Source organism: Astyanax mexicanus, chromosome 10, assembly GCF_023375975.1.
Source record: "Astyanax mexicanus isolate ESR-SI-001 chromosome 10, AstMex3_surface, whole genome shotgun sequence".
NCBI lineage: Eukaryota > Metazoa > Chordata > Actinopteri > Characiformes > Acestrorhamphidae > Astyanax > Astyanax mexicanus.
Genome location: NC_064417.1, coordinates 29,014,232 through 29,037,072, shown reverse-complemented (window position 1 = coordinate 29,037,072; position 22,841 = coordinate 29,014,232). Strand labels below are relative to the sequence as shown.

General features: G+C 33.6%; 2 protein-coding genes across 5 annotated transcripts in view; both read right to left on the bottom strand.

The window, feature by feature from the left end:
* Positions 1–8,701, bottom strand: part of LOC111188455 (uncharacterized) — a 33,267-nt gene extending 24,566 nt beyond the window's left edge. The window contains exon 1 of the mRNA XM_049484277.1: positions 8,621–8,701. The gene's annotated coding sequence lies outside the window, so the exon portion shown is untranslated. The remainder of the gene's footprint in view (positions 1–8,620) is intronic.
* The window catches only part of LOC111197366 (uncharacterized), a 125,185-nt gene continuing 105,520 nt past the window's right edge, over positions 3,177–22,841 (bottom strand). The window contains exons 2-6 of one of the 4 annotated variants that reach the window (XM_049484291.1): positions 8,530–8,883; positions 6,867–7,220; positions 5,757–5,864; positions 5,611–5,663; positions 3,177–3,906 (exon numbers count right to left, since the gene is read on the bottom strand). In XM_049484291.1, the coding sequence (XP_049340248.1) occupies positions 3,775–3,906; positions 5,611–5,663; positions 5,757–5,864; positions 6,867–7,220; positions 8,530–8,883 (1,001 nt within the window). In that variant the 3' untranslated portion in view covers positions 3,177–3,774. The remainder of the gene's footprint in view (positions 3,907–5,610; positions 5,664–5,756; positions 5,865–6,866; positions 7,221–8,529; positions 8,884–22,841) is intronic. The other 3 variants (XM_049484292.1, XM_049484294.1, XM_049484289.1) reach the window with 3 other exon arrangements.

The window sequence follows — 22,841 nt, the reverse complement described above, 5'->3', positions numbered from 1 at the left end:
CAAAAAAAAGTACATCTTTTTTATTGGTCTCTAGCATAATTTATTTACATTGCAAATGTGCATGTCCCTCCAACCCTCTCTCACCATTATGTTTTATATAGTGGTTGACTTCCTGGCCACAGTGTTGTAGGCCATGAGAGCATGTTACCATTTTATTTACTGCAAAGAGGGCTTTGATGCTGGGTTAGTTTTTTATGTAATATGTAATTCAACTGGTAGAAGGAAAGCAAGGTGATTTTATCTTGTATTAAAAAAACAAAAAACATAAGTTAAACTTTTCTGAATAAATGAGCAATTTTCAATGGAAATTAATGATACCAAGAAGAATGTGTTTTTTGGTTGCACTAAGAAATTGTAAATAAACTTTACCTTGTCTTTCGTGTGTCTTAATTTAGGTAACTGCCTAGCAATATGGAGTAAACTCAATTAAAATACAATTTTTAATCTGTGAAAAGATATAAATTCTAGGACTTGTTTTTATCATTATTGTGGCATATGCTGATTCCTGAAGCCAGAATGTTTCATTTTTGGTCAACAAAGTTTCCCTGATTCATACATGTACACAGTGCTTGGATTGGCAGAGGGTCTATTTAGAGAGCTCACTCTTACAGTCTGTTACTGTATTTATTGTCCTGATATTTCATTGATTGCAATACCATGAATAGAGTCAATCAGACTTTTGATCTGCTAAAAGGTCATAATTATCAAGGTAAATATATATGGAAACAGACAACTTTACAATATTGTATGCAATTTACTTAGAACACGACAACAATAAAAACAACACTTAAAGACAATAACAGAGAAAGATCATAGTAAATAGAAAAGAATAAAAAAAACTGTATTGTTCTACACAGTAGGCATTGATAAAAACAGAAATGCATTTATCTTCAGGCCATCATTTTTAGGCTGCTGCACAGTCGCAGCTTTACACTTCATCCACAAGCATGGATCATATCTGACACCATCAGTGTGATCTCATGCCTGCCTTTTAACTACATAGGAAAATGCTGAAAATAGCAATATAATGGCAATCAAAGGGAAATAGAGCTAGTGGTTTTAGAAGAAGTGGAGCTTCTCATTTTAGAATAAACTATTTTCTTAGAATGTTCACTGTCAATTAGTGCTGGTAATTTCTTGTAAGGTCTATGCCTCGATGGATCAAAGCCCAGTTATGGCAGCACAATAATTAGACAGGCTCCTCCAGAATCCTTTCTAACCATGATTTATTAATTTGCAGCTTATCCTAACATTTTCTCAAGATATTTCCAGTTTTATTAACTACATTTTGCTAATATGCTTATGTTTTTCTTTATTTCTCAGTATTGATCAAATGAAGTGCAAATGTGCAAATGTTTAATATTCAATATTTAAAACAGCAAAGGTTTTAATGGAGTGTCCTACAATTCTACAGCAGGGGATCTAACATTTTGCAACACACAGCCTGCCTTTCAAATCATTTACAGTGTACATTTTCTTTCATTGTGGTTGTAGATTATATTTTCTGTAGTAACTCATAACAGAATCAGAATGTATCATCAGATATTAAGAAGCATGCTTTTGGACATGAGTTTAACACAAGCAGCTCTTAAGCAAGCAGCTTCAGCCAATATACATACAGTACTTTTTTAGTAATCTGTGTAAAAAATTTGCCTCAGAAATTTCCCACTGGCTTTCCCCCAGTCCCATTTCCACCTTCTATTGTTCTGCTGAGCAGGTAATCATTGAGCTTCAGTACGGTTTCTAACATACAGTTGCTTTACCACGACCACTAGTATAGTAGAGATGGGCAGTTTTGACTTTAAAAACTTATACAATCACTGGTTATTTTTCGAATAAGACTTGTCATTGCTTGTCACTGTGTGTCAATCTGGCAACCTTTGTAAACTTTGTGTCTGGGGAGTAGCAGGTGGAGTATCCAGTGTTTAGAAATTGGCATCCTGTAGCCATTTCGCACACCTGCTCCCAATTATTACTGATTGTGCCTTTGATTAGGGCTGTCAACAGTAACAAATTAATGGCTGCTAGTCATCTGGAAACTTTAATACAATTTTATTTACAATTTAATAAATATATGTATTTTTTTAGTGCAAATGCAAGTTTTGCCACAGCCGCCTTAAGTCACTCATTTTTCAGAGTCTAGTGACGTGTTAGTATTGTAAATACAGATTTTGCTACTTTTTTACTTACTTATATGGATTAAATCTCTCTCTTCTTCTATGCCTGAGTGCGCACACACATTATTTTGTTTAATAAAATTATCCTTTTAAATAGTCTTAAGCTTTGCAAACAAGAAAAATACTCTGGGCCCTATTTTAGCATTTTAGAGTTGAGCTGTCAACCGCGCATGTGCTAATTCTCTTAATTCGTCATGGGTGTGTTTTCGGCATGACATAAAATATAAACCAATCAGCAGATCACTCGCCATTCCCTGTAAAAGTCAGGTGTGCTCTGACTTTGGCGGATTGTTATTACAATGGCGCAGCGCTTCTGTGCATTTCAGCAGAGGAAACTGACCTGCTCGTTCACACTGTAAAGGTGCGTGAGCCAATCATTTACAGGAACAGCATTGTTTTTTTTTATTTAGTATTCTGTTTACTGTTGATTTAGAGATTGGGTTTGTGCACTGCTGTGTGTCCTTGTATGTGTGTAACGAGTTAGGGTGTACCTGTTTAGCTAAGATAGGAATTGATGGCTGATGGCTGACGTCTGACGGTTGACTGTTGTCAGGGTTTTAATCAGTCAGTGGCGCACCTGTTTTTTTTTTGTTGTTGTTCCACTTCCACCACGCCCATCTCCAAAGATATATTCCTAAACTCTGTCATTATTTTCTGGGTGCAGGTGCAAGGCATGAAAATAGACTGTTGGTGGGGTGTAAGATAGCAATGAGCATTGTGACATGCCTTGTGCAGTGTGTAAGATAGGGCCCAACTATACTTTTGGATAAATGCACTCTAGCAATAATGCTGTAGGCTGGGGCCCTCTAGTGCTCTATTGGTTCCATTACAAAACTCATAAAAGGTCTGTGTGTTTGCATGATTTATTAGTTTCAGAAATACTTTTGAAAGAAATAAAAGAAAAAAAAAATATGATACTAAAGCACAATTCTAAGAACAGAAAGAAAAGAAGAAATTCAAACAATCTTTAATTAGAAACTTAAATAAAATTACTTCTTGGTCATAATGATAAAAAATACAATCAGAAACAACAAACATGCAGCTCAGCTACAAACAGTTAACGTGTGAACAGTCATTCATATACAGCAGATTTTCGTTGTGGAAATGCCTTTGACGTATATTTAAGCATACACAGTTGTAAACACATGGGTTATTCACTATTATCATATATATTTTCCACACAGAATGACCACTGGACCACAGGGAACAGATGGAGTAAGCCCTAACTTAAACACATTTGTTTTTTCAAGCATAGGCTAGTGTGGGGGAGCACTTCTTTCCCCTCCCATGCATTGCGTCAGACTAACTTGTGTATGTTCTATGTATGTGCGCTATAGGAGCGTATGTTAAGTGTTTCCAGCTGTGAGGTGTTTTCAAACATAAAGGCTGGACTTCAGCAATTCCAGCCAGAGAGCTACAGATCAGATTTGGGAAAAGAACTCTCTCCAAGCAAACCTAGGTGCTTGAATATGATGCTGTTATCTTTTGTACTAATTATTCTTTTTTCTCTAATAAATTGTCTTATATACAAAGAACAGTATCAGCGAAGACTTATTTCATGCATCTACATGACATCACAGCTCAAGATACTACACCTTCACTGAGTTAGTTTATCATAAGTAAATGGGGTAAATTTGACTTTGGTGAAAACATTCTCCTTCAGCACTCTTCTCCTCATCTTATCAGAGAAAGCAGCGAAGTCGAACTCTTTATCATCATCATCATCATCCTGCAGAAAAAAAAATACAGAACTGAAATGAAATGAGATGAACCGATAGGGGGCAGTATAACCTCAGTAATCAGATTATAACAGGGCGTACTAATAGTCTGAAAATGAATACAGTATATTATTAAAATCAGTTACTGAATTTAATGTATTTTATTATATGTTATGTTACATGTTTGAACATGTCTTTTTTTATCCTGATTGAACCATTACCTGTTAGAGCTAAGGAAAACCATTGCAATAAATATTGATAGAATAATTAGCAATGTAGTTAACAATAAAATATTCACACTGCTTGTTTGTATTTCTTTGAATAAATATTGTTTTGGATAATTATTATTATATTATTTTGAATATTAATTGGATAATTAAACATGCACCGGATCAAATTGACCCAGGAACGCAATTGCAGTTCCTGACAAATGAACATAACAGGAGGTATAAATTAGTTTAGTCAGAGATATGAGAGTTATTATTGTTATTAAGTGTAATCAATAAAAGTAGGGCTTTTATCAGGGTTGCTAACAGTGGAATCCTTTTTGGAACACCCATTTTTAATTTAATATTTTGTGTAATGTTTTGTGTATAACAATTATTATTATTATTATTATTATTATTATTATTATTATTATTATTATTATTATTATTATTATTATTATTATTATTATTTGTATCTTCAGCTCTGTTCCAACCATTTAACCATTCAGATGCTTAAATTAATGTTTTAGATTCCACATAACAGGTTCTGGCCTGATTTCAAGTTAGGAAATTGTTTTTATGTCATTTATGTGACATCATGATTTTAATCTTAAAATATTTACAGATTTATTGAAATTGGTCTCAATATTCAGAAATTGATCTGGGTTCTTATGGACTAAAATTACACTATATACAGTGGTGTGAAAAAGTGTTTTTTTTCTGTGTCATGAGGGCACAAAACTCCTTATGCGATTTGAAATGCACAAAAGGTATGTACGTATTCTCTTAATTAATTATGGGTGTGTTTTGGGAGTAACATGAAATAAATAAATCAGTGTGTCAGTTGCCATTCTCTTTAAGAGACAGGTGCGCTCTGACTTTGGCTCGTTCACACTGTGAAGGCACACCAGCAGCACATTTAAGGTAACAGCAACTTTATTTTATTTTTTTATTCTGTTTATTGTTGAGCTTAAATGTCGGCTTTGTGCTCTGCAGTGTGCATGGCGCATCTATAGGAATAGATTTTGAAGATTGACCTTTGTCTAGGTTCATTTCAGTCAGTGGCGCACCTGTGTTTTCATTTCCAGACCACCACGCCCATCAGTGTAGATATATTCCTAAACTCCAGCCCTATTTTAACGGCTCGGGCGCAAGACTTGAAAATAGACTGTTGACGGTGTGTAAGATTGCAACGTTTCTTTCACAGGGTGTACGATGGGTGCCCTCTGTGTCACTCTAAATGACACGCTAATCTCTTGATGGCATTGGTACTCTTTTGGCATTGATATTGATGCATTTTATAATTATTTAATTGTAATACATTTATAAAGACTCAATAGAAAAAGTAAGTTATTTATCTGTTTTTACTGAATGTAATTTATTGTGTCTCAATACAAAAAAAAAACAATGCATAGAATAATTACTATTACTTGCTGTTTAGGGTGAATCATACGCTTAGCTTTAAACAGTTTATCAGTGGTCAGGTTAATTAGTGAAATAGGAACTTACCTGGCTTTGTAGAATCTCTGGGAGATTGTGGAGGACAGAAGGAGATGTTTCACCTTGGAATTCAACGGGAAGAAAATGTGTTATAAGTTGAATAAACTGAAGAAATTCATAAACTGCAGATATTTTGTTCTTTTGAATGAACTTACCACTGCAGATCCCTCTCCTCCAGCTCCAGCAGGCCTGAATGACATTGCAGAAAAAGCTCAAACCCAGAGCCAGAGCCAAGATAACAACCAGCGCAGATCTGTGATCATCTAGAAAAGAAGAGCCATCAAATAAAACTGTGTTATAAACAGAGGTGGGAAAAAGTACTGAAAAATGTAATTAAGTAAAAGTACCTTTGCTTTGCTACAATTCTACTTAAATAAAAGTAAAAGTACCTATCTAAAAATCTACTTGAGTAAAAGTAAAAAAGTATTCAATTTAAAATGTACTTTGAGTAAAAGTTACATAGTTACATTTATTTATTTGATGTAAAAAAAGTACTAATCATAAATTAAATAATTCTTAAATTAAATAATTTGGATCTTTCAGGCAGTATTTGTTCAGACCACCCCATAAAACATTTTCAAGAACAAGTGGTATAGGTTTCTATGATCCATTTTTTTCTTTACTGTTAAAAGGTTATGGTCATGTAGGTGACTATAAACCGTATTTTAATAGTTTTACAGTTCATTATTATTTTTTAACTTGCCATTCCTATGCTTTAACTGCTATTTACATTTCTTTAACATCCAAGCAGATTGTTTAATGTTCCTGATAAAAACATAAGGAATTATTATAAAGCATGTTCGGTGCATGCGCAGTGCCGTAAAGAAGCACATATCGATGGGTAACATAACTCGACAGAACACGGGTTCCCCCGAGCCGCGTGCACAGACCCCAAGCTACACAGCGTCTCTCCCGCTAACCGTATTAAACACTACATGGAGAATTTCAGCTGCTCTGCCATAGAGAACAAAACTCTTTTTTTAATTATTTCAGACGATTTTTTTTCCCCCCAGCATTTCATTTTTTACTCAGTAATGGGGAATTTTCCAATGTAGCAAAGTAAATTACTTGTGTCAAAATGTACTTGAGTAAAAGTAAAATTACCTATTTTAAAAACTACTTTAAAAATGACAAATTACTCATAAAATCTACTCAATTACAGTAATGTGAGTAAATGTAATTAGTTGCGTTCCACCTCTGATTATAAACCTGTAGGAAAATATAAATCTTGTGATATTTTTGTAGCAAACAGAAAATCCAGTTACGTAAGTCCACAGTTGTCCCGTTCCCGATGATGATCCTCCCACAGAGCTCCACAGCGCAGTAGTAAGTTGCAGCATGGTGGTTGTTGGGGATGTTGGGGGAGAAGTTGTACACACTGCTGTGTTTAGAAGAGCTGATCTCACACTGACGGCTGCTGCTGCTGCTGCTGCTGCTGCTGCTGTTGTGATGAGTGAAGATGATTTCAGGAAAGGATGATCCTGCAGCAGATCTGATCCAGAACACTCTCAGTTCTGCTGATCTGATCTCAGAGAGAACCGTACACTGAAGATTCACTGCTTCTCCTGGAGGAACCGACTGCAGTGCTGGAGTTTGGAGAACTGAGATGTTGGAATGATCTGTTCAATAAAAAATAGACAGAATAAAATATTAATTTGATCATCTACAGTATACCAAATTTTACATGTTTGTGTCACACACAGATCTAAGGATCCTTTTCCTCGATAAACAAATCTAAAAAGAAATTAACGTTTAAACAATTTCTCTCATTTGCTTTATTTGGATCTCATTTTATATTATAAGGACTTTCTGAAACACTTTACTAAAAGGGTACATTAATTAACAGTACACACTATGAAATGTTTCTACTAATTATTCACTGACAGTAATTAAGACATTATTAATCATTATTAATGTATCTAATCTCTTAATTCACTATTAGTTACACATTTTTGGGCATTTACATTTTGTAATGTTTAATAAAGCCGTAATTAATGTTAATTAATAATTAGTCAAAATATTACTCAACTATTTAACAGTGTTTATTACTGTCAATAAATGTACTATTATTGAGAGGTGTTACCAGATTTTTATGTAAACTTTTGATAAGTGTATGGAGCAAATTTGCATTGAAAATTCAGCATATATATACAGCTCTGGAAAAAATAAGAGTGCTCTTAAAAATATGATTTAACTAAATTGAAAACCTCTGGAATATAATCAAGAGGAAGATGGATGATCACAAACCATCAAACCAAACGCTTGAATTATTTTGCCCCAAGAGTGGCATAAAGTTATCCAAAAGCAGTGTGTAAGACTGGTGAAGGAGAACATGCCAAGATGCATGACAACTGTGATTAAAAAAACAGGGTTATGACACTAAATATAGATTTCTCTCCTTAAACTCTTAAAACTTTATGAATATGAACTTGTTTTCTTTGCATTATTTGAGGTTTTTCATTTTCTGCAAATAAAGTTGATAAATGACAATATTTTCATGTGGAATTTGGGAGAAATGTTGTCCATAGTTTATAGAATAAAACCACAATGTTTATTTTACTCAAACATAAACCTATAAATAGCAAAATCAGAGAAACTGATTCAGAAACTGAAGTGGTCTCTGATTTTTTTCCAGAGCTCTATATACTGCAACATACATGTATCTATTTCTCTCTCTCTCTTTTTACAGAAGTAAAAAAAAACTTTTAACTTTCAAAGAAAGTCAGCATAAATATATATAAAAAATGTAAATGCATCATAATAAGGTATTATTAATGGAATTATCAATATTTATTTATTAGTGAATGTAATAAATGTGAATTAAAAACATTTAATGATTAGACTTTTTTCTGTGTTTCTAACTGTACAACTATTTTAAATATCTGTTTTATTCTGTAATAGATAGATAGATAAAAACCATGTATTTACCTGACACAGCTAAGAAGGTTCCAGTAGAAAAGTTCACAGAATTCTCTCTAATCGATCCACAGAAGTACATTCCTTCATCTTGTTTCTGAACCTGTTTAATACTGAGAGAAACCCCACTGCCAACTTCCTTCAACTCAAATCCTGATTTTGAGTCATTAAACGGATTTTGAAGCGCATGTTGCTTATCTTTGATCTTATATCCCACTTCCTGTGGTTTGTGCTCCAGTCTGTGCTTAAACCAGTATGCAGTTTTAGACTTATCTATAAGTGCAGATGTGCAGTTTAGAGTAACCGATTCTCCAACTTCAACTGAGACAATTGACGGTTCTGTATTTCCTACAGTTTCAGCAGAACCTAAAACATCACATTAAGTTCAGTGTTAATAAATAAGAAATATGGATAAGACTTAAGGCTTTACAATTTACAGTATTTAAGAAAACTTACATATTTTGTAGAGGATCAAAATAACAATCACTGCTGACGCCATGATCTAATCTGGAATGTGCTCATCACAGTGACCAGCTGAAGAAAAGCACACTAAAGGAAGTGATGAACTAAAGCACTCATCTGTATTTGCTGGTTTAGGGCTTGAGCTAAACCTCATTGGCTGTTAAAATCACATGGTTCTTTCTTATTGGGTGATTTACTTTTAACTATATTTGGCCATCAAAAGACGCCTGGTCTTTTCGGCATCAGTTTCATATACATTATATGGCAGTAAGGCTTTCAAAAAGCACTAAGAAAGAAATTAATTAAATAAAATATATATTAAAAAACACATTTAAAGACACTGTTAAAGAAGATCCACTGCAAGATTGGTTTACTGCATATATTAATAATAACTCAGTCATAGTAACTCTCACACCCCAGCCCTGGTGTTTCTTGTTTTCTTACTTTCTTTGTACCTTCTGGCTCTGTTCTGTTTCTGTCTTTTCCCCAGCCTGTTTCTTTTCTTCCCCCATGTGCTCTTTAAGGAACCTAGCAGTGTTTTTTGTTTACACCAGTCTCATTTTATAACCCTGCTCCCTTGTTACCTTCCCCAGGTGTTCCTAGTCTCCCTGTGTATATAGAGGCCCTTTGTTTCAGTCTTCCTTTTCTGGTCTTTTGTAAACATTGTGTGCTTTATGTACTTTGGTCAGATCCGTGAGTGTTTTGTTTGTGTGTTTCTTGTTTTCTTGTCTTTGTAATTGAGTTTCCTTACCAATATTTAATTCGTTTTATGATACCTTTCCCACATTTGCTTTCTGTTTAGTGTTTTGGTTGACTTTTTGGTATTTGAAATCTGGCAGTTCTTCATATTGGACCAAAATTTCCTAATAAATGGAGCAATTATAAATGCTTTAGAATTATATGTAATATTGGAATAAAATCTGTTTAGATTGACTCCCATGAAAAGATGTTTTATTTTCCTCCAACATTTAAAGTTGCTATTTTGAACATATAACCAGCAACGGAGCATCTGAACATTTTATATGTACTTTGTGTTTCATTATTCCAATGTTTATATCATTAGCCCCTGTTTTAAATTAATTTACCTATAATAAATTAAAGCATCACAACATATCATTTTTGAAGTGAATGGCTGACCTTAAAATAATATCTGTAATTGTTTATTAACTTTTGTAAAATCAATTTTGTGCGTCATTGTAATTGCTAAGTGAATTGACTATTGACTTTAAAATAAGGATCCTTTGTAAAGGGTTTTTTAAAGTTTTTGTAAAGGAGTTTATTAATGGTTATTAATTAGGTTACAAACCATTAATAAGCAGCTCCAACCCTTAAATAGAAAGAGCAACAGTAGCCTTTCATGTACCGAATAGTGATTCAACATTTATGTAAATAACTTTATTTATTGAATTATAATAACACATTAAATGACTAAACTGACTTTCTACATTATTTTACTAGATATGTTAAAAAAGTCATTGTCAGTGTTGATCTTTCTATTTATGTGTTGATTTAGTGCTTATTAATGCTTTTAAAGTATTTACAACTTTTTTACTAATTTATAGCCTTTTCTCTGTCATAAACTATTTATAAACCCTTTATAGAGGAAGCTTATTTTAAAGTGGTACCAAATTATTTATACTAAATATCTACCTACCAAATGTAACTGGAAAATAATATAAACAAAAAGAGGCATAAACTTTTGGAAATGACCATGGCATATGTATCAGTGAAAAGAAAAAGACAAAATTAACCTTTAAATATCAATTTTATTAGAATTTTGCATTAGCATGCAAATATGAAGCATAACAGAGATCAGCAAACACTCAAAAACAATAACAAAAAATTAACATGAATATTATAAATGAAATAAGCAATTTAAGTTTCTTGCCTTACAAGATGCAGTACATTATTAACACTGAGCTCCTTTATTAGAATACAGAATTGCATTTGAACTCAATTTAAATTCTATGTACTTATACCTACGCTACATTTATCAGTAAAGTCTAAATAATGAACACAGTGTTTATCTACAGATCAGTCTGGGGAAATGCTCTCTGCATCAGGCCTTCAGATTCAGCTTGGTGCCCTGTCGCATCTCTACGCTTAGAGCCCCTGAATGGTGCTCCATATCAGATACCATCAGTGTGAGCTCAGGCCTGCCTTTAACCACATCTAAAGAATCCTACTGACCACAACACCCCTCATATCACCTCTCCAAGAGTCCTCCACGTCTCACAACCAACTGAACCTGCTTTTATCGTTCCCCGGTTTAAACCACAGCGGGGGTCTAAGAGAACCGCAGAACACAGTTGTAGATCTGTTGTAGATCCGCAGTTTGTGAGAAATCACATCAACCAGACACAAATAAAGAGGTTAAAGATGCTAAAGCTGAACTAAGTGAAGACTCTTGCAGGAGCTCATCTGAAATATTTAGAATAGCAGCAAAAATACATGAAAATAAAACATTTAGCCAGAGTGGTGATTCTATAATTTTAATAAATCAGAGCCTTTAAGCCTCAGCATACTTTTTGTGGAGGCCACATTTGATTGGCTTTAGCAACTAATTTGATGTAATCACATGTATTTCTCGAGTGAAAGTATAGATACAAGGGTTTAAAATATGTTTTTACTCAAGTAAAACTGTAAAAGTTGTGTTTTTAAAACTACTTAAAGCATAAAAGCACAAACAATGCAGGGGGGAAAAGCTATAGTTATAGCTATAGTGCACTACCCCCCTCCCCAAAATACATTTTTCTAAAAGCCATAATGATTATAATGTTATATTATATAGAGTATTATAAATGTTAATGTTGAAAATTTTGGGATGAACAAGGCTCCCCTTTATCAGCTGCATATATGCACATTAAAAATTATGTATTTTAGTACAATGAAAATATATTAAAGAAGCGTTAGGACGTTTCAAGAGCTTGAGTTCTCTTGAACTCTCTTGATCTTACTATCTTACTATACTGCATATTTCTGCTATGTTCTTGCTGGATTGTGATGTGGCATGATGTGCAGGTGTGATGGATTGCAGCATAGTTCTGGGGGGGGGGGGGGGGGGTTGTTCGCTGCCTATGTGACACGATTCTGAGAAAAACTGAGAGCTGCTGATTTAACGCAGGGGCTTCGCTCACCAGGCTACACCCGATAGATTACAGGTAGCCATATGCACTTTTACTTTCTGCAGTTCCATATGAACATTTGCATATGCTCCACAACCACACATCTCTTTTTAATGACCAATCACAGGTGTTGTCTCTAAGTGTCTTCATCCACAGAGTTTTTCCAACAATTATATCACATCATTGGTTGCTGAAGCTAAGTGAGCATTGTCTCTGCTAGAAGTGTTCCCACAGCTTTATAGACGCTGAACTGCAAATAATTATATTATTTATTTCATGATTTTGTTAGTTTTTAATTAAAAATATACATTTCGATGCAATTTTGGACTAAAATTAAGGACTGTGCTGTTTATCAGGGAAAGTATCAGAAAAATTAAATTAAGTATTTAAATAATTTAGATTTAGATGCCAGACACACCATTGTTATGTGGTGAGATATAATTAATCATATTAAAAATCTCCTGTCACAGGTTTCTAATGTATTATTTTTAATTTCTTTCTTTCTTTTTTTTTATTTCTTTTCTTTTACCTCTTATTGTTATTTATTATTATTTATTAATGTAATTACCTCACTGTCTGTTTTATTCCTTTCTGCTATAATTGCACTTGTATATTAGACTCAGCATGTTTACCATTTACATTATTATTATCTACTGTCTGGTTGTTTGCAAAGCATATGTAACACTATAAATATAATAACTGTTATTAATATTATGAAGATCATTTAGATTCTAAAAATATGATTAGGACCCAAACTATTGCACACAGGTTACAGATTTGTTACTTTCATTTTAAATATATTTTTAGCAGATAAAGAAATATACAAACTTTACAATAAGGGTCACAAATAACAAAACTTCAAAAATTCAATTGTTCAGTTTTTAAGTAATTAATAATTAACACTAATAAATACACAATTAATCATTATTAAATGTTTGTAAAAATAATAATTAAGTGAGACATTAGTTAACACATGTAGTAATTGTTATTATGTCTTATTATGTGTTAATTAATAATTAGCTGAGACATTCTGATCAAAGTCATTAATGAATTGTTAATTAATGTACCCTTAGTGAAAAGTTTTATAAAAAATAATAGTGCTAGTCGGGACACGAACACATGTTGCTGTATTTCTATTACTAAAATATTTTGTTTATCCATCTGGCTTCTCTGGTTGTCAGAGATCAACTTCTAAAAATAAAACAAGAATAAAAAACTACTTTTTACTTTAATTGTTTGGGTGTATTTTCTGGAGGACTCTGTAAAAGTGCTCAGCACACGTTTATGTGAAGGTAAGCAAGCTACCGATGTGATCGCTGAGCAGCGGTGGAGCTTCTCACTTGAGAGTAGATGATGTCCTCAGGATGTTCTTTCTTCTCTCTGCTGTTTCTGGGCTTCTTCTCTTTGAAGTGAACTGAAGCGTAATTCATCCCAGCGGCATCATGGGTCTGGTGGAATGGAGATACAGAGTTAATGGGTTTAGAGAATTCTACTTTAGAACTTTGCATCATATTTTGCGGAATTTTTCTTAATGGTAGTACCTGATTGGTTGGTTTCTCTTCCACTGTACTTTGCTGATTTTTACCTGAAAAAAAAACAGTAACAATAATAAGATTACTAATCAAATCATTATTCATTTATAAACAGTGATACAAAGTACAGATAACATACAAAGAAAGCTAAAATAAAGCTCCGTTATTAATAATAAGTAAGTAACCAATAATACAATTTGTACTAAAATAAGCTTAATAGCTAAAGCCTGTAAAATATTTCAGAATAATATAGTTAGACTCTAAAATTATATTAAACTTTGTATTTTAGTTTGTAACAAATAAAATATGTACTGACACTGTCAATACTTAGAATAATTAATATTATTTTACATAAAAAATAAATTTGAATTAAATAAACAATAATTTCAATTCCTAATCTCCATTTCAAACAGAACTAACCATTATTTAAGCACACAGTTAAACTCATGTATTGAACAGACGACACTCACCGCCGCAGTGTACACCGTTTCTTAATTTACAGATGAAAATGGCTTGAGCGAAGATCACAACCACACACAATCCCAACGCTGCTCCCAAACACATCATACCAGGATCCACAGGCTTCTCTGGAAGATATAAAGTTCCAATGAGCTACTTGGTGATTCAAGTTTTTAGAAGATAGAAATGTTAAATCCCAAATATAATCAGTAGAACTATCTTGTATGTACTAAAGAAAGTTATGTAACTTATTAAGATTAAAACTGGAATGATTCCTATATGGATACATTTTTTAAATGCTCTTTTAACCTTTTAAAACCTGAAATATCACTGAAGGTTTGTGGCTTTTTTAAACTTATAAACAACTCTCTCCACTGCTTTGCTTTGTACATTGTTACTGTTGGTGTTTGCATGAATTCTGATCAGCGAATGGAGTTTACTGAATAAAAAAATAAGAGACAAATAAAACCCTCATTTACACAGAAGTGAATCACACTATTTTTTAATTCCATGCTTCAGGTTGCCTCTATTAACACATATAAGCTGGTGCTTGCAGTAGAAACATCTGAAGTCTGATTTTTTTTTTTTTTTGTGAATTTTTGCAGATTGTCTGGAAATCATAGATACAGTATATTGCTTGTAGTAAAAAGAAAGCTTAAAGATAAAAAAATCAATCTAAAACCTAAATAAATTAGTTCATTTTTGGACCTGCAAATATTTTTTAATGATCTACAAATGTGAAATAGATCAAGATTTTCATCAGAATTAACGTTTTTTTTTCAGTTTATTTTTAGTATATATTCGCATTATACTGGTCATGGATTAATCTTTGGAGAGTAATTGAATTCAGCAGGCTATCCAAGCACCACTCTACTTATTCAAAGAACACATAACTATTCAAATGCATTCTTAAGGTTCTCCATATATCCATTGTAACCATTTTGTTTCCTTTTATATGAACTGTATACGGGTATTTGCCATTATAAATTTAATATGGAAGTATACAAATATACAAATAAGAAAGATACAACAAGAAAACAAATAGAGCTTACTGAAGTCTACTGGAGTTCCATCTCCAATAATGATCTTCCCACAGCTCGCCACAGCGCAGTAGTAAGTTCCAGTATCAGTAGTGTTGAAGATGTTCTTGGTGAAGTTGAACACACAGCCGTCTTTAGAAGAGCTGATCTCACACTGACGATTGCTGCTGCTGCTGCTGCTGCTGTTGTGATGAGTGAAGATGATTTCAGGAAAAGATCGTCCTGCAGAAGATCTGAACCAGAACACTTGCTGATCTGCTGGTTGGTTGTTAGGCTGGACCGTGCACTGAAGATTCACTGCTTCTCCTGGAGAAAGGGTCTGGAACGCTGGACTCTGCAGCACTGAGATTTCTGACTGCGAATGATCTGATCAATATAATAAAGACAACATTTAGACACGGCCAACTCAGTGTGTTAAACTAGCATCATGTACCAGTCTGTTACCAGTGCTGTACAATTAATTAATCATTAAATTAGGAAATAATGTAGCTGATTTTAACTGTATAGTGTGAGAATTTGTGTAATTTTATGTATTAACAGAAATCATGTGTCCTACAGAAGCAATAGAAGATAGAAAATTAAAATATTAGAAGAAATAGTATGTCTTTACCTTTTACAGCTACAAATGTTCCTTTAGAAAACTTAATGCTGTTTCCATCTCCTCCTCCACAGAAGTACATTCCTTCATGAGTTTTATTAGGTTGTTCAATAGTTAAAGAAAAATTGTCGTGTAATTTGAATCCTAATTTATCAAACCCAAGTGAAAGACTGCCTTTGTCTTTTTCTTTTAGTTTTGTTGCCACTTCCTGCGGCACCTGTCCCGATATTAGTTTGTACCAAAACTGATTCTCCTTACCAGTCTGATGTTCAAGTTTACAGTCAAGAGTAACAGGTTTATCAGACTGAGCTGATATAAACTCTCTTTTTAGATCTTCCACAGCTTGAGCAGAACCTATAAAATAAAATTAGAGCTGATATAAATTCCAATGAGAAAAAGGAGGAGGGCATTTCTACAATTAAATTGGTAACAATTTATCTGAAGCATAGCTACATAGGGGTTTTATAAAACATTCATAATCAATGAGTAATATACTTATAAAAAAACACGCTTTTTTAGATTTTAAGACCACTTTAAGACTACTATGTAGTTACAGTTTAAAAAAGTGTTTTCACTTGTTTTAATTAATTCAAATTTAATCTCCAAATTAATAGCAGGTTAGTATCTGTATTAAAAAAAAACTTTATTAACTTACTTATTATGTAGAAAAGGAAAATGAGAATACTTGATGGAGCCGTCTTCATTAAACAAGCCATTCTGGTTTAAGGTAAACTGCTGGAAAGAAAGCAGTTTAGAGAACACTCATAGTGTATACGTTGGGTGGGGACTTGAGCTGAATCTGATTGGCTGAATAAACAGTCATCTTTTGCTTTTTTGCTTGCAACCAGTGTTTTTTCCAGAAGTCATGTGACCTCCCTTTAAATAGGTTTAGCATTATTTATTAATTTTATTTGCAAAAGAATAACAACTCAACTCATAAATATTAAAAAGTTTACAATGGAGAGTGAAATACACCAGTCTGAGCTACGAGTAGAGGAAGAAAAAAGTGTTTCCTTTTGCTTTATCCACTCTTTATATAACTGAGAGGTAGTTTGACAGCAAGTACATTATTTAATCATTTAATTTGATCTGAATGCTTCAGTCGTTCCAAGTTTTAATAATGTTTTACAGTCATGTTACAGTCATCAAATAATAATACATATTTTTATTGTTAGATAATTTTATTAATGTATTGCTACTGGTCTGTATAGACTATTTTAAGCAGCATAATACAGTTGTTTCTAAAATTGATAATCTATTATCTCTTTAAGAGTCAGATTAATGCATTATTGCTGCCAGTGGATACGAATACAATAAAATTATGCTATTTTTTATGATGAATAAATATTGGCTAAGAAGCCTAATGCTAAGCATGGGAAATATGTGTAAAATCCTCCAGTATTGAGCTGTGGAGCAGTGGAACTGTGTTCTCTGGAATTATGGCGCTCCATCCAATAATTTGGGGATGAATTGTGGAGTTGGGGATGAGTTGGGGAGGTAGTTGGGGGTGGGTTAGGGATTTGGAAATGAGTTGTGGAGGTAGTTTGGGACGAGTTAGGAAGGTAGTTGCGGGAGAGTTTAGGAGGTAGTTGAGGATGAGTTCGGGAGGTGGCTGGGGTAAGTTAGTGGTTTGGAAATGAGTTGTGGAGGTAGCTTGGGATGAGTTGGGGAGGTAGTTGGGGTTGGGTTAGGGATTTGGAAATGAGTTGTGGAGGTAGTTTGGGACGAGTTGGGGAGGTAGTTGGGGGTGGGTTAGGGATTTGGAAATGAGTTGTGGAGGTAGTTTGTGACGAGTTGGGGAGGTAGTTGGGGGTGGGTTAGGGATTTGGAAATGAGTTGTGGAGTTAGTCTGGGATGAGTTGGGGAGGTAGTTGGGGGTGGGTTAGGGATTTGGAAATTAGTTGTGGAGGTAGTTTGGGACGAGTTCGGGAGGTAGTTGCGGATGAGTTCGGGAGGTGGCTGGGGTGAGTTGGGGATGAATTGGGAAAGTAGATGAGGCGGTTGGGGTTAAGTTGGGGAGGTTAATGGGATGAGTTAGGGAGGTAGTTGTAGAGTGTGAGAGGAAGTTAAGGATACATTGGGGAAGTATTTGGAGATGAGTAAGTGGGGAGATGGGGATGAGTTGGGGAGGTAGTTGGGGATAGGATGAGTTGAGTGGATAGTTATGGATAAGTTAGGGAGGTAATTGGTGATGAGTTGAGTGGGGAGTTGGGCAGGTAGCTAGGGATAAGATGATTGGAGAGTTGGTGATGAGTTAAATGGGGAATTAGGCATGAGTCGGGTTGGCGATCATGCAACATGCTGACATCACTAATGTGCTTATTGCTCAACACAATCAAATTCTCTCTCTCTCTCTCTCTCTCTATATATATATATATATATATATATATATATATATATATTCATAATATGTTCATAATAACATAATTTAAAATGTAAAATAAAGACATTGTTTTTCCAAGTTTTATTTTTTATTGTATAGTTTTCAATATTTTAAAGCATTTTTTAATTACATGTACTAAATAAGATATATTTTGTTGTCTAAAACTTATTTAAAAAAAATAGAAAAAAAGAGAACGCTGCTGTCTTTACCATGCAAAAACTAAAATAAAAAAACACACATTATTTTAAACTTAATTTCACAAAATACAAATATTTCACCCATCACATCAAAATGAACATAGAACCACACACATTCATACAGAGCAGTTTAAATTAAAGCTACAAAACAATAAAGTAACTATATAGAAATGGGTTTATGAAAATCACAAATTATTATTTACATAAAGTAACTTTTACTGAGTTGGTTTGTGGGGAGAAAAGGGGGTGAATCTGACTCTGGTGAAAAGAGTATTTGGACTGAAGGCAGTGAAGAAGAATTCCTCGTCTTTATCATCAGGTTCCTTTAACAGAAATAAAGAACAGAGCTGAAATGTGAAAATCCAGTAGGTGGCAGTATAACTTCAGTAATCAGATTCTAACATGGGTGAACTGTACACCCAATGCATTTATAAAGTCTATTGCATTAATATAAGTATTCAACCCTTTTACATTTTGCTGTGCTTAGATAAAAAGACTAATATAATGCAATATACTGAATCAGAACCAGTGGGTGGTGATACATATCATATCTCCAACTTCTAATCAATACACAGCCCAAATATAGATTGATAAGACTGATATTTTATCTCTGTGTACATCTGTATTTAGATATACAGTATTGTGCAAATGTTTAGCCACCAGTGAGAAGTTAATTATCTATTAATAATCTGTGAAGTAAGTGTTTATTAGCTCAGTAAAACACCAGCATTACAATAAATACAAACAGCAATTTTACAAAAGCAGTGCTTTAACATCACTGTTGTCCTTAAAACATCTGAGTTTAATAGATTTATTTCTAGTTCTCATCATATCAACACCTGGTTTGGTAAATTGGTAAATTTGGTAAATCAGGTGAGCTGCTGATGGAACTGAACATGTACACATGCTGGCTGAGGAGCATCCAGGAGAAATGTGGAACTACACTTTGTTCTTCAGCTTGACTCTCAGGATAAAACATACTTAGTTAAAAATGAGAAATCGTTGAAATCATTGAATGTTTATTTCCATCTGTTCAAATCATATGATCATATGTCTTTTCAGGTAAAACACTCCTATTGCTGAGATAAATGGATTAGTCTAATTTTCTTTGGTGCCTAAAACGTTTGCACAGTACTGAACTCTGATGATGGATATGCAAAGTGAAGATAGCTGCAGTGTGTCTGGTGCAGTTCTATAAGCAGTACTACTACAACTAGTAATAATTCAGCCCAATAACATTAACTTTTTATTTAGGAAAATAGATACAGTGTTAAACAAGTTAAATCTAATGAATATTTAAGAAGACAGGACTATTACCTGATTGGCTGAGTTTTCCACCAGTAAATCCAGCTGATGTCGTACTGGAAACAAAATAATACGAGGAAAAAGAAATATAAACATTTGTCTTTCAGTGCATTTCAGACACAGTCTGTTCTTAGCTTTTACTAATTTTCTTTGTACACGAAGGTTCATTTTACCACATTATATTAAATTTATGCACATATTGTTATCATTTTTATATTTTCATTTTTACATAATGTTACACATGTGCTTGTATTTTGTTATTAAATAAAGAAAATGTTTACAGTTATTTCCCTATAAGCTCTAGATGCAAAATGGACAAATATGTCTTTTTTTTAACAAGTACTTGTAAAATCACGTTATGTCACATCAATATGACCTTTTTAAGGTGTTTAGACAAGCTACAAGGTACACTGACAAATCCAGCTGAAAGAGTGAATCTCAAAATTGGATGAACTGGAAATTTTAAGCTGGTCAATACAACCTTTTTAAATTGGAAGAAAAGTCATTTTATTTTTTAGTTTGTCATACCATTTTACTTAAGCAATAATACATAAGAGGCACTGCCAATATCACATGTTACAATGTAGGCCACAGATCAGCACAGCGGTGCCAGTATTACACATTATAGCATGAACCTTGAGTGTATTATTGCGATTATACCAAGTTCCATGATGGCTGTTTATTAAAAGGTTTTGAGTTAGAGAGGGCAAGAAAATACGATCTGTTTGGTTATAAACACTCCGCGAGTTAAAATAGTTCCATTGCTACTCAGTTTGTAGCAGTGCTGTTTGGTTTGTAAGCGCTGCATCGTTGCTAGGTTACCTGTATGTGGAGTAATACATGGAGAGCTTCGGTTACAGAGCCTCTCAGCCAATCACATTGCAGGGTCAGAACTAACTTTGGTATAATACACAATAATATGTACTGAATAAATGATCAAACTACTCATTAAACAAATTAATTAAATAATTAATCAATAAACCTCACTGTGTGATTAGATTTATTACTAATTTATTTATTATAATATATTAACATGTTTTATAATATAATTTTATTAATTATAATATTTAAATGTGTGCTATAAGCTTTATAGCTAAAGCCTGTTACACAACATAGTGCATTAGAAATGAAGTTTATTACTGTAAACCACATTTCTGTAAAACAAAATGCTTCATCCAGTGAACCTAAAGTATGACTCGTCAATTAAACTGCAATTGTTTACCTCAAATAAATAGATTAAACCCAGATCAAACTACGTGATTTAAATTACTGTAAATGAACACACAGATAAACACAGAACGTATACGTTATACACATACTAAGCATAAAAGAAACACTTACATCTGCAGTGTTCACAGTTTCTTCTTTTACAGAGTAGAGCTGAGATCACCACCACACACAGTCCCAGCGCTGCTCCCAGAAACATCACAAGAACAAGAACAGGATCCACAGGCTTCTCTACAAAACACCAATCATCAAAAATACTACAAATTAATATTCATAAGCAGTAACTGTTTAACAAATTACTTACTTTTTATTATGTGATTGCAGCTCAAATAAAACATTTATATACATAATGCAAATAGTACACACACAGATATACTGTGCATTTGTATTGTCCTGCTTAAAGTATGGTAATATAATGCAATATGTTAAATCGGAACCCCTGGATGGTGATATATAACATATCTACAAGTTCTTTTCAAAACACAGCAATAATATAGACTGATATTTTATCTCTTTGTACATCTGTATTGAGATATACACTGATGACGTGTTACTAAGTAAAGCTAGCTGCAGTGTATCTGGTGCGGTTCACACCCCCATGTCTTCAGAAGGTGTGAGAGGTTTTTTTTTTTTTTACCATTGTCTTTTCAATGTCTGATGGCAGATCTACAAACCTACAATCTCGAATACAGTCTATATAAATAATACAAATAGTGCACATATGTATATATATATATATTAACCCAAATAGGTTTTATATGAAAAAATAGAGCTTACTGAAGTCTACTGGAGTTCCATCTCCAATAATGATCCTCCCACAGCTCGCCACAGCGCAGTAGTAAGTTCCAGTATCAGTGGTGTTGAAGATGTTCTTGGTGAAGTTGAACACACAGCTGTCTTTAGAAGAGCTGATCTCACACTGACGATTGCTGCTGCTGCTGCTGCTGCTGCTGCTGCTGCTGTGATGAGTGAAGATGATTTCAGGAAAAGATCGTCCTGCAGAAGATCTGAACCAGAACACTTGCTGATCTGCTGGTTGGTTGTTAGGCTGGACCGTGCACTGAAGATTCACTGCTTCTCCTGGAGAAAGGGTCTGGAACGCTGGACTCTGCAGCACTGAGATTTCTGACTGCGAATGATCTGATCAATATAATAAAGACAACATTTAGACACGGCCAACTCAGTGTGTTAAACTAGCTTCATGTACCAGTCTGTTACCAGTGCTGTACAATTATTTAATTAATTATTAAATTATGAAATAATGTAGCTGATTTTAACTGTATAGTGTGAGAAATTGTGCAATTTTATGTATTAACAGAAATGATGTGTCCTACAGAAGCAATAGAAGAAAGAAAATAAAAATACTAGAAGAAATAGTATGTCATTACCTTTTACAGCTACAAATGTTCCTTTAGAAAACTTAATGCTGTTTCTATCTCCTCCTCCTCCACAGAAGTACATTCCTTCATGAGTTTTATTAGGTTGTTCAATAGTTAAAGAAAAATTGTTGTGTAGTTTGAATCCTGATTTATCAAACCCAGGTGAAAGACTGCCTTTGTCTTTATCTTTCAGTTTTAATGCCACTTCCTGCGGTTCCTGTCCCGATATTTGTTTGTACCAAAACTGATTCTCCTTAACAGTCTGATGTTCAAGTTTACAGTCAAGAGTAACAGGTTTATCAGACTGAGCCGATATAAAGTCTCTTTTTAGATCTTCCACAGCTTGAGCAGAACCTATAAAATAAAATAGAGCTGATATAAATTCCAATAAGAAAAAGTAGAAGGGCATTTCTACAATTAAAATGGTAACAATTTATCTGAAGCATAGCTACATAGGGGCTTAATACCACATTAAATAACATATTTATAAAGAAACACTTGTTTTTCTTTTTAGATTTTAAGACTACTCTTAAAATGGCATATGGCATTTTATAAAACCAAACAGTGCTTACATTGTACCAAAGTGACATATAATATAAATGTTGAATATAATAGAA